Here is a 13,337-nt window from a genome sequence, read left to right as displayed (position 1 = left end):
CGCCTTGGTTGTCCAGTCCACACACTGACCCTGGTTAGCTTCTGAGACCTGAAGGGTTGAGCTATACTGTGACACCTACTCTCCCCAGAAATATTACAGTTGTCAACAACACTATAAAAAGCGATAACCTTCACCAAATTTGTCCCTGATTTCTCATAACTTCATTATGGCTTTAAAAAGCTCCACTTAACTGAATTTTGGAGCCAGCAGCGAAAGCAGGTGGTAAAGAAATGAATTCATCTGCTACTGAATACAGTACTGTTAACATACAAACAAGCAATGACAAGAACTTCACACACATACATTTTTGTGCTCTACAATAAAACATTCTGATGTGAAATAATAAATACGCTTTGAATTTCTACTGAAGAACACTGAAGAGACAGTGCTGAAAACAATAATTTTTTTAGGTGTCATGGCAACCTGGCATCTGCAATTTGTTGAACCCTAAATAAAAAATGCATGGGCTAAAGCAGAATAGCACCAAAGGGGAAAGGGTCTAGTGCTCTGTATACTATCCCATCACCCAGACCTCTTTCTTTATTTGTTGCTAAGTCAGAATGAGTAGAGATCTGTGATAACCATGGAGAGATCCATTAAACGTCTTGGTTTTATTCCCTCACCCCAGTGCTGCTGCTGGGCCTGGCTTCTCCCTCCCCCACCAGCAAGAGCCACATAGGTACTGGTGGCCAGACCCACCAAGGCTTCTCTCCCATCCCCATCAAAGACTGCACTGGTGAGCCCTGTGCAGCACCCAGCCACTGGACTCACCAAAACTTCTTTCCCAGTCAAATGTAGGAAGTCCTGCATGGCTCTAGGCTGCCGAGCATGCCAAGGCTTCTTCAGTGGTGAGAAGCCCCATGTGGCTTCCAACCACCTTACTCTTCAAGGCTTCTCCCCTCCACTGTTGATGATATTAAAGGTAAAGGTAGTCCCCTGTGCAAGCACCAGTCGTTCCCAACTCTGGGGTGACATTGCTTTTACAACGTTTTCACAACAGACTTTTTACAGAGTGCTTTGCCATTGGCTTCCCCAGTCATGTTACCCTGATGTAAATTGCAACTGCACGCACAATTTTGGCCATTGAGTGACAAAGAGTGTTGGACTGGATGGGCCATTGGCTTGATCCAACATGGCTTCTCTTATGTTCCTGCGTTTTTATGAAACCAGTGATTTTTGTCTCCTGTTCCAACCCTAAGAGACAGCAGATATAATATTCCTGCTTGGGTGTATGCAAGAAATAATGCAGGAAATGTACTAAGGGCAACAATAATGCAGGAAATGTATTGCCAGTAGCAGAGACTTGAGCTTTACCACACTGCCACACATTGGTCCATGATTGAATTCATTGTACTGTGGCTCCAGTTAAAACAGCATTGAGAGAAGACTGGTGAAGGGTAAAACCAACGAAACTGTAGGAAATCCAGGAAATACGGTCTTTTGATCTCTTTGTGAGAAGATGTGCAGAACGAAGCCCCTGTCTCCACCCAGATTCCAAACTGCGAGAAACGGCTGAAGGTGGCACCTCTGAGACGTGACTTTAGAAAACAGTCTGAGAGAGCGTCATGTGGGTGTTTGTTCTAATATTTTGCTGTATGGACTTATTATAAATTGTGCACTAAATGTTTGGTTACACACTTTTTGTATGATAATTCAACCGGTGGGGTTTTGAAGGACATATTGCACTAAGAACCTGTTTAGGCGATGAGCCTATTATAGCTCGCCCGCAGAGCCAGATGGACCTGGAATGGTTCCAAACGGCTCTGCGGGATCCCTGCCCTCTGGCGATCCCCTTGATGGCCTGGTTGAGACCTGGAATAGCTGGCTCTCTAGGGCCATTGATGAGATCGCACCTTGACGCCCTCTACGACCTCGGATTAGGCTGGCTCCGTGGTACACCCCGGAGTTATGCCAGCTGAAACAAGGTCTTAGACAGCTAGAGAGGCAATGGTGGCGTACTCGTGACGAAGCGGCCAGAACATCTTATAGGGAGTTTATGAGGTCCTATGGGATGGCAGTCAAGGCCACAAAGAAAATATACTTTGTGGCTAAGACTGCATCTGCAAATTTGCGCCCGGCACAATTATTTAGGATAATTCGGAACTTTACCACACTGCCACAAGGCAAACCAATTGTTAAGGAATTGGAGATAGGCTGTGAGGCTTTTGCGAGATTTTTTGCAGACAAGGTCTAGTCACTCCGCCACGACTGCCCTGCCATATTAGATACAGTAAGTGAACTCGAGGCCCCGTGCGTGTCTTCTGGTTTGATCCTGGACCACTTTGACCCGCTCGGCTTGGAGGAAGTCGACTGAATCTTTGTCACTGCACGCCCAACTACTTGTCATCTGGACCCATGCCCCTCCTGGCTAATTAAGGCCTGCCGGGAGGAGCTAAGATGTCCTATATGGGACATCATAAATAGATCTCTTACGGAGGGCTCTTTTCCAACGCCCCTGAAGGAGGCAGTGGTTCGCCTTCTCTTGAAAAAGGCTACATCTGATCCGGCTGAATTGGCTCACTATCGGCCGGTCTCAAATTTGCCCTTTTTGGGCAAAATCATTGAGAGGGCTGTGGCGTTGCAGTTACAGGGCTTCTTGGATGACACTTCCACCTTAGATGCATGCCAGTCCGGCTTCCGGACTGGCGACGTCCCTGTAAATCTAGACCGGGCGCTGCAAGCCATGGCAGGGTGGATCAAGTCGAGTGGGCTGAAGTTGAATCCAGCGAAGACAGAGGTCCTTTGTGTGGGTCGCGGCGGGCCAGGGGAGGAGATCTCTCTACCAGCCTTTGATGGTGCATCGCTGATACCAGTGTGCAGGGTCAAGAGCTTGGGAGTGCTACTGGAGCCTTCCTTGACAATGGAGGCACAGATAGCAGCCACTACTAAAGTCGCCTTCTTCCATCTTAGGAGGGCGAAGCAGCTGGCCCCCTTCCTGGAACGCGGCGACCTAGCAAAAGTGATCCATGCAACGGTCACCTCGAGGTTGGACTACTGTAATGCCCTCTACATGGGGCTGCCCCTGTACCAAACTCGGAAACAGCGGCTAGTGCAGAATGCGGCGGCCAGGCTGTTAGTGGGACTATCTCGGTAGGAACACATGCAGCCTAGGTTGCGGGAGCTGCACTGGCTGCCAATTGTGTTCTGAGTTCGTTACAAGGTGCTGGTTATTACCTTTAAAGCCCTATATGGCCAAGGACCTGCCTACCTTAGGGAACACATGCAGCCTAGGTTGCGGGAGCTGCACTGGCTGCCAATTGTGTTCCGAGTTCGTTACAAGGTGCTGGTTATTACCTTTAAAGCACTATATGGCTGAGGACCTGCCTACCTTAGGGACCGCCTCTCTCCATATATCCCCCAGAGAGCACTGAGATCTAGCTCCCAAAATCTTCTAAAAATCCCTGGACCAAGGGAGGCCAAACTGAAAACAACACGAGAGCAGGCCTTCTCAATAATGGCTCCCCATTGGTGGAATCAACTACCAGCGGAGGTTCGAGCCCTGCGGGACTATAATAAGTTCCGCAGGGCCTGTAAAACTGTCCTTTTTCAAATGGCCTACAAGATGGAATCCTGAAGTGACACCTAGCCATCTGATATATACTGTGTTGTACTATAGTACCTTTAACTGTTGTGGTTTTAATTAATTTATTTGAATGTATTTTATTGTATAATGTATTTATCGTAATCATGGCACATGCCATGTCTATGAGCCGCCCTGAGCCTGCCTTGGCGGAGAGGGCGGGATATAAATAAAAGTTGTTGTTGTTATTATTATTATTATTATTATTAAGAATTACCCAGCCAGAACTACATTTGCTTACCAGTAGCCCCACCAAACCAAACTTTTGAGTCAGAAGCCCCACTGAAAAGGAATGGTGATTGCTCTGTGAAAGTGCTTGTGTGGATTGTGCCCAGAAGCAATGCTCCATGTTCTGTGTTTTCTTTTTTAAAATTATCACTTTCATTCTAAATGCATCTGGGTGACAAGCAGAATTTTTCCTCTCTTACAAACAAGGGGATCATTAGAGTACTTTTTTTCAAAAGAGCTGCTTTCCGATGTTTGGGGTTATTTATGTTTCTTTGCATTTTTTCCCCAAAGCACAACAACAGCTTTCTGCCTCGAAACCCTGCGGCTCAAATTCTTGTCACTGCTTTTTTTTTTTTTTTTTTTTAGAAAGAGGGTTTTTTTGTTTGCAAGATTTGTTATTTGCAGCTTGTAAATGCCCCATTTACAGATTCACAACCTCCATGGTCTCCTGCTAGGAAATTTCAACACTAAGACCAGCAGCAATGTTTTCTGAATGCTGCAAAATCAGCTGGAATGCTATGCGGGGGGGGGGGGGGGGGCTCTGCCTGCACCAGATCCTTGCTGGGTCAAACCATAGGGATGCCTTTTGTTGGCCCTCGGAACGTGGTGCTCAGCTGATGAAGTTAAGAGGATGTTGCTTTGGGGTGATCCAACAGGAGATACAAAGGACCACGGCTCATCTCTTTTTGCAACAGCTAAATTTGTTAAATACAAACCAGCTTCTACTTAGGAAGCCCTTATGAATTTCCTGCCTTCCTAGATCAAAGTCCTGTGAGGATATGCCCTAAACTGCCTCCACCATCTCAGACTTGTAATTCATGTGGCTATACTGCTACACTATACAGTTCTTTGGGTGCTTCCACTTTCCATATGCCTAGTACCCCTCCAAGAAAACCTTTCTTTCTCCCTTCAGATTTAAAGCCAAGTTGATATTCTCCATTAAAACTAAGCCCAGGTACATCTAACTGAACACACTCTTTTCACACTCATCTTGGTAGGCCACTGTTACTATCTCCCACATTACAGGTGAAAGGGTTAAGGTTTTGAGAGTATGTCTTTCCTTAAGCTACCTTGCAAGAACACAGAATACAGAGGTCAGGTCCAAATTGCAGCTCCTTTTCTCAGCCCCTTTCCCTACTTTAGTGAAGAGGAAACACATGGCCCCACCCAACAACGAACGGGTGAATGGAATCCACTTCCTTTCTATGAACCTATCCCAGGAAAGCAAGGCACCATTCAGCTGGGTGAAGAAGCCTGCCTCAAACTGCAGATTCTGGGGTATCATTTAAAAAAGCAAATTATTCAGTACTAATAATTCCACCATCACATGGGACACCATTTGGATGTTCTGTCTCAAGTCTCAAAATGTCTTGGGCTATCCCTGGTGAACAGAAACAGAATAAGCAAGACCCAGCTAGAGATAAGGAGTTCATTATCATCCGGGATATACCATAGTCCTTGGGTACCACAATGAAATACAGGCACACTTGTCCACTGGTGTAATTCCGGGGATAGTTTGGAGACAGGACGATGCCATCTGAACCCGTATACTGGCCACCGCAGGGTGCTGGAACAGATTAAACAGGGCTGTCAAGTTACCAGTCCTCCAGCTTGTCCCTCTCTCCTTTCCCTATGCTTTACTTTTGAAGATGCCCAGCTAAGCCTTGTTAATTCAATGCACGGCAAAAAAGAAGGCACGCTGCTAACTCTCATTAAGGAAATTCAGAATCCACCCTAAGCAAAGATTGTGCCTGATACATATTTCATTACGAACACAGAGCCACTGACTGGATGTCATGTACCTTAATAGGTGATTTTTCATTACTATACATTTGAACTTGCAACTTGCAATGGCATTAAAATTATGGCTTGGAATATCTGGGTTGTTGGCCTATGGAGTGGGATTGGACAAGCACCTCTTGAACTGCCTGAATCCTATTACCCCACCATTCTAGATGTAACTATGACAGAACTAGTGACACTCAGTGATATTACTTAAAGGCAGGTACATCTGCCAAGCTCACCTATACAAGTAGGCCGTGGTTTGTTCCATACAGGTTTCCCGTCTCCTCCCATGATGCACGTCAGGGTGGACACCCCCTCAATCAAGTAGCCGCTGTCACAGTAGTATGTGATAGTGGAGCCGAGCTTCAGTTCTGCTCCAGCCCGGGTGCCATTCTTAATCAAGCCAGGGTCAAAGCAGGATTCTCTGGGGTTTTCTGCAAGAGAAAAGCGCCAGGAGGTTAATTGCTTACTACCAGTCCCGCTTCATGCTGAGTAACTATATTCCAGAGGAACCTCTCATACAGAAAAGAGGCCATTGGGTTAGCTGAGCTAACAAAGAAATTGAGCTTTTGCAAAGGACCATGATTATGAGAACAGTAAAGAGACGAGATAAGCAATCTGCTTTCATTAGCCAACTAGGGTTTATCCATACAGATGGTATTTATAATCATGTAATGACAATAAGAATGCAACTTGATGAGGACATTAACCCAAAACAACAAAAATGACAATGCTGAAGAGGTCAGAAACAGGAGAACTGCACAAGATGGGTGGAGATTGGCTGAATTTTGGAGTGGTAGGGTCTGGACTGAATGAAGCTGTGGGCTGAGAAATCTGACCCAGAGTTTGAAGGGCAGCCATTGATTATGCATGAGATAGAGATTATGCATTGGATAGTGAAGGTAGAGAAAGAAGTACTTTTCTCCCTTTCTCACAATATGAGAACTCGTGGGCACTCAATGAAATTGCTGAGCAGTTGGGTTAGAATGGATTAAAGGAAGTACTTCTTCACCCAAAGGGTGATTAACACGTGGAATTCACTGTCACAGGAGGTGGAGGCAGCTACAAGTATAGACAGCTTCAAGAGGGGATTGGATAAACATATGGAGCAGAGGTCAATCAGTGGCTATTAGCCACAAGGTATAGATAGAACTCTCTGTCTGGGGCAGTGATGTTCCATATTCTTGGTGCTTGGGAGGGGTAACAGCATGAGAGCTTCTAGTGTCCTGACCCCACTGATGGACCTCTTGATGGCACTTGGATTTTTTGGCCACTGTGTGACACAGAGTGTTGGACTGGATGGGCCATTGGCCTAATCCAAAATGGCTTCTCTTATGTTCTTATGTTCACTGGCCTTCAAGTTTATGAGAGGTGATGAAGGACCTGTGGGTTCAGGCTGGGGTCTGAATTGTGACAATCAGAAGCCAGAACTGGGCTCTGATGCAGAAGAGGTGCCAGGAGAGGTTCTATGTGTTAGATATCCTCTCTAGAACTTCACCACCAACTGAGGTGGCAAAGCAGAAATACTCCCCATTTGGCACCCAGTTTAAGAAGTCAAGTATTCCTTTGTGGCCTGTCAGCCAAGGCTCACTTGTGGTAGTTATCAAGATACCAATTTTTTGGAAAATAATAAATTCTGAGAGCATTCACAACCTCAGTCGGAAACTACCTCTTTCTCTATATCACAGCCTAGATCTCCAGCAAGGTTCCAAACCTTGGACAATTCTTACCTTTTAACCAGCCACATTGCATCTTTGCCTCAAACAGCACTCAGATGTGCAAAAGCTGGCAAGCTACTATGTTTTTCTTCATGTTATCAAAAGCTTAAAGTACCAATTTCTGCCCATCACACTCCTGTTAAAGGCACAAGAGCAGCCTGGGCCATATCCCCCTTCTGCCCCCAATCAACTGCAATTGTCTTTGATAGAACTTTGTGCTCCTGGAATGAATTTAATCTTTTTCAGATCTTAGCCTTGTACAGACTACCTGCCATGTGTTCAGGTTATGGTAAGTCCTGGATTCATGGAAGAACCATCATTTCAGGGTGGCCAACACACTTTTTGGTGCATTCTCACAATCACATAACATGGATTATCATTAACCTTTAACACAACACCTTGCATTGTCTCTGAAACAACTTATTGTGAAATTAGGGGGGTTTTTTTTTGGGGGGGGGGCAGGGAGAGCTGTGTTGATTTGCAGTAGAAGAACAAGACCTGAGTCCAGTAGCACCTTAAAGACCAACAAAGTATGTTGGCAATAATCTTTGACTTCCAAAAGCTTTGACTTCCAAAAGCTTATACCCTGGAAATCTTGTCGCTTTTTAAGGACTCCAAAGATTGCTCTTCTATTGCAAAATCATGTGCACTATAATGGGAGAAAGTTAAGCATGTGAAACTTAAAATTGCTTGACTTTAAAAGTGGGTTAGGTAGCTGCATTTCTACCTGTAGCGCTGACTACTCTAATGGAAACCCGAAGCAGACATTATCAACCAAAAAATTCTACTTACTCAGATTCACACCCCCCTTGGGGTTTTCTGTTATTTTAAAAGGCCCTCGCATCGCCGGCCTCTATCATTATTGTATTGTCTATTATGCATTGTACACAATCCTTATAATATATTTTTGCAAACCGAAAGATGGTGTAATACTTGGTGGTTTTGATCAGTTGGCCAGATTCGGATTGGGCAGACAAACACATGTGTTCAATAGCTGTAATTATTTATCAGCTGAGCCTGGGATGTCCTCTTCGTGTCCTTGCCACCATTGGGCTTGAGCATCTGCCCAGCAGTTTTGGGGCCCTGCAGTAGTTGTAGTGTTTCACGTTCATTTCCTGCTGCCTTGCAAGCTGCCTTCATACCTGCATAGCAGGTGAACTGGATTGTCACCCAAGATCACTGATGGGCAGATGGGTAATTGAATGACAGGGAGGGTTCTATGACTCCCATAAGTCTGTGCATATGTGAAATAACCTTAAACAAATGGTGAAATGGTGAAATGACCTTAAACAAACACCAACTATTAAAACATTTTTTTAAAAAGTTTGACTTTATAACCACGGATCGGCTGATTATTTTGCTCATTATTTATACAAAAAACTGATTAGTGGTGAGCAACAATGACAGATCTGGGAATGGGGCAGAATAGGACTACTTCGAGGCTGTGTGAGAATGCTCATGCATGGAATACTGCCAGCTGTACTGTACTGTATGAATATGTGAAAAGTAACCTGATGAACTGGTTCAAGCTGCTCATGAGCAGCTCATCCAAAAACTGGCTCTCTCCTTGCAACCGGCAAGCAGAGCATGTACTGAATGAGCAGGTGTTTCTTCCAGCATCCCTATTCCAGATGTAGGGATTCATCAAAACTGTGATTCTGAACATATGAAGTGACCCTATATGATGTCAGGCCATTTGTTGATGTAGCCCTGCATCATCTTCTCTGACTAACAATGGCTCTTCACAGTTGCAGGCAGAACCTTGCTCTAGTTTTTAAAGTAGAAGACTGTAGAGATTGAATCGGCAATCACCTGCATGCAAAATATGCACTTCATGTCAAAACAATGGCCCTTACTTATAGCTGTGGCTCTCAGCCAGATGAACAACCCTGCCAAACTCACTGTTAGATTATTACACCATGCATTTTTTTTTAAAATGGGCACACTGTTCCCATTGCCCTAAAGTTTTGGGTTTTTTAAGGTCCTGATTTGCGTTAAAAATTGAGTAAGGATTGAATTTCACAAAGGTGCTTTAAAAAAAAAAGAATCCTCCCTTCTGATTTCCTCCCCCCTTTTTTCTTTGGAGGTTTGAATTGAGTAAAACCTTCACAGGGAACAGGAGGGGGGGGGAGTCAGTTCAATTACTTTCCAGCCTTACCTCAGCCAACCTTCATACAAATGCTAATAGGTCTAGACAATGAAATAGTCAAGCTTCCCCCCCCCCCCCATTCCAAACCCAGCAGAGGAGAGTGATTTGGAGAAATTAAATACAGAATTTTCAGGAAGGAAAATTCCAGAGACTTCAGGAAAAGCGTTGTTGACCTGGCCTGACATGATCAGTGGGTAGGAAAGAAAAGGAGATTAAACTCCTGGAAGTGAGGATGAGGTGCTCTTTTTTGTACTGGGTCCATCAGAGCAGATAGAACTCTTAACTGAGGTCTGGAGGAGGCAGCCATTTAACCATGCACTGTCCTGGAGAGCTACAGAAAGCTTCTAGGTAAAGGATGCTCTGCAGAGGTCTGTAACTTCCTTAACTAAGGAGCCTGTCCTATAACACCTGATAGGGCATGTATAGAGTGCATTTTACTCATTTTTTTTAATCCCTTGCTGTGCTAAAAATATGCTTGTGAACATTTTAAATATATATTTTATAACTTTTGATGATAGTAATGCTGCTCTGTACCAACTAGACCCCCATTGTCTTGGCCACATTATTTTAAAATGAGCTCTCGAGGGAAGGAGGCAATTGGCAAGTGGCTATTCCTCCAGGGGCATACAAGGCACTAAATGGTCTCCATGGTGATTGTGAGGGCAGTGGGAGACACAGAAGCAAGGCCTCAGAACTTGGAAGGGAAGCTGGGAACCCTAACCCTCCCAACAGGTAATTCCTATAAAAGACAGATGGTGGTGGTGGGTTGGTGGAGAGAGAGAAAAGCCTCTCCAGGTGCTGGAAAAACCTTGGAGGCAGGGTGGAACAGGACCTGAAGGCCAGAGCAGGCCCATTCCACCACACTGTGCATGAAATATAATTAGGGACTTTGATTAATCCAGAGCTTTTTTTCATTTGACAATGACTCATTCAAAGCCATGGATCTTTTATTTTATTTGTGATCAGTGAAGTCCAAGAACAATCCGAAAGCGTGCCTTGAAATTAAATCATATTGGAGGGCTTTTTTTCCTTTTTTAAATCCCTTTTGTCCATGTGGCTTGAATTTGCACTGTCTGACTAAAGGTGGCTCATTAGCTGTGTAGAGCAGGTATTACATTTTGCAGGCCTTATAGCAAAATGTGCCCTGACCTGGATGGCCCAAGCTAGAACAATCTCAGTAGATCTCAAAACGTACGCAGAGTTAGTCCTGGTTAGTACTTGAATGGAAAACCGGCTAGTAAGTTCAGGTCACTGTGCAGAGGCAGTCAATGGCAAACTAACTTGGTTGGTTTCTTGCCTTGAAAACCTTACGAGGTTGCCATAAGTTGGCTTTAACTTGACAGCACTTGCCTCCACCATTGCAAAGTGCAACTGCACCCAAGTCTGTTGGGTATGAAAGTATTTTGCAACTGAACTGGGTTTCCTAACCAAAACTACTTCTCTGTTATGGGAACTTCAAATACCTGATTGTCTCTAGTCCAGTGATTCCTTTTGGAACTCCTCCCACCAAAACTTTAGCACAGGACTCCACATCGTCGCTTTTATAAGCACTTGTGCCTGCCAGGAAATACTGGAGAAAACTACATGGGCATTGGAAAAAGAAATAAAGCGGGATGGGCAGGTGAGGATCACATTATGAAAAAAGGGTTGCTCAGGGTGCATGTTACGAAAAAGGGATGCTTAAGTTGGTGGTGCACCAGAAAACATTCTACTGCATTGCAGCTCAAAAACCCAACACAAAATAATTGAGGTGTTGAAATCAGAAACCCATCAATCTCCACTTGATCTGTCTGCTGGACCCAGAACTGCCAAGCCCCTGCAGTGAGTGGGTCAAAAATAAAATTTAAACAAAACAAAATACACAGAGAGAAAGAGGGAAAAAACCCCATTGTTGACTGTGGCATTACATCACTTCTGGCACAAAATTGCAAGTGACACAGGGGAGCTGTAGCAATCACTAGAAACTCTGGGTAGCTCTTTACTACAGAGTTACTGACAATTCCAAAACTATGGTTGTAGCTTTTGATTTTTTACTAGAAGTGATGTGGTACTGTAACTGGTGCCCTCCCCCCCAATGCGCCTGCTTTCGTCTCAGCCCTCCCACCAGTGGCAACCCAGCAATGAAGACTGAAGGACGGCAGGTCAGCATGGAAGGTGGTGGGACTGGCCATGACTGATGGGGTGCTGTAAATTTGGTAGCACAAAGATACTGCTGTTCCCCATTGCAGGAGAGGAGTAATGAGAATGAAGATGTAAGAATAAAAAGGCAGCATTTTCTAGCCACCCCTCCTCCTAAAATCACACTGGAACAAAAACGGTACAGTTGCCACTGAACATCCACTGCCACAGCCTCCATAGCTTGGTGATGGAAGAACTCCAGGATGACATTTTACCACATTGCCTGTTCTGCTGAGAGAATGCCCCTCCCTCATTGCGGTGAGTAAGCTCTAGGTCTGAGTGGAAAGAGGTCATCAATTTGACTCTTCGTTAGCACTAGCCCTGTTCTCAAAAGAAGTAATCATGTCACAGGTTCCCTTTTACGTGTCCCAAATCTCCATTTTTTTCTGGAACAACACAGAAGGCATACAGATGCAGCAACATACATATACATCAAGACCAGAATGACCTTGGAGAAATCACAAAATCCTGAAGGCATGAATCTGCCTCAGACTGAACCTCAGACTGACAGAACACTCAGTCACAGTCAGTATTGTTTGCTTGGACTGGCAGGGCTCACTCCGGTTTTAGACAGAGGCCTTCCACATCATTTATTTATTTATTTGATTTATAAACTGCTGTCCCCCCCCCCTCACCAAACAAGGCTCAGAGCATTGTACAACATCTCCAAGCATCCAATAACTATTTAAGATTGAATTATAATTATCAGTTATAATCGTTAAAACCATCAAAACTCTATCGGACTAATGGCATTAAAAACCAATATGCTGTCTATTCTCCCCACAAGGATGAGGAACGATGACAGACGTAGATGGAGGGTGAGAGGGCCAGGTTAGATGGTAAGAAGTGTTGCTGTCCTCAGCCACAGGTCCAGCAGAATATCTGTCTTGCATACCCAAAGCAATCATCGTAGGTCCCGCAGGGCATGGATGTCATTAGGCAGAGTTCCATCAAGCTGGTGCCAGGGCTGAAACAAGCCTGGCTCTGGATAAGGACAGCTGGATGTCTCTCGGGCCAGGAATCACCAGCAGATTTTTATCCTCAGAGCATAATGCTCTCCGGGTGACATACCAGGAGAGGCAGTCTCATAGGCACATGGTCCCAGACCATTTAGAGTCTTAAAGGTTAACTCCAAAACCTTGAACCTGATCTGGTGTTCAATCTGGAGCCAGTGCAGTTGGTGAAGCACTGGCTAAATGTGTGCTGTTAGTGGGGTCCCTGTTAGGACCCGTGCTGCTGCTTTCTGGATCAGCAGTAATTTCCCAGGCAATCCTATGCAGAGCAAGTTACACTAATCTAGTCTGGAGGTGACCATTGGATTACCATGGCTAAATCAGGGCCAGAGAGGATCTGATCTGATCTTTTTCACTGGAGATACTGGGATACTGGGAACTGAACCTGAGACCTTCTGCATTCAAAGCAGATGCTCTGCCACTCAACCATGGCTCCCACATCAGGGAGGGGATGGTAGGAAGATTCTTTTTCAGCAATGTCGCCTCGTAGATGCTTGGCAGCAAAAGCAGCCCAGCATATACCAGAGCTCAGAAACCATTTGTAAGCAAAACAAGAAAAAGTGGCAGCATTGCCTTTTGTGGGTGAAGGAGTCACTTCTGAGGAATAGTTTCCCCTCATGCAAAAGAAACCAACAGGCTTCCTCTGACCATTTCTCTTCTTTTTCTTGTTATTCTGAAGAGTTGGG

The 13,337-nt window shown here is 44.9% G+C and overlaps 1 protein-coding gene across 2 annotated transcripts in view; it reads right to left on the bottom strand.

The window, feature by feature from the left end:
* CSMD2 (CUB and Sushi multiple domains 2) overlaps positions 1-13,337 on the bottom strand; it is an 831,733-nt gene that overhangs the window by 153,741 nt on the left and 664,655 nt on the right. For both annotated transcript variants that reach the window (XM_060257873.1, XM_060257874.1), the window contains 2 exons: positions 5,833-6,027; positions 5,259-5,375 (listed from right to left, as the gene is read on the bottom strand). In XM_060257873.1, coding sequence (XP_060113856.1) covers positions 5,259-5,375; positions 5,833-6,027 — 312 coding nt within the window. The remainder of the gene's footprint in view (positions 1-5,258; positions 5,376-5,832; positions 6,028-13,337) is intronic.

The sequence above is a fragment of the Heteronotia binoei genome, chromosome 17, assembly GCF_032191835.1.
Source record: "Heteronotia binoei isolate CCM8104 ecotype False Entrance Well chromosome 17, APGP_CSIRO_Hbin_v1, whole genome shotgun sequence".
Classification (NCBI taxonomy): domain Eukaryota; kingdom Metazoa; phylum Chordata; class Lepidosauria; order Squamata; family Gekkonidae; genus Heteronotia; species Heteronotia binoei.
The sequence above is the reverse complement of the archived record's forward strand: the minus strand, read 5'-3'. Positions and strand labels throughout refer to the sequence as shown.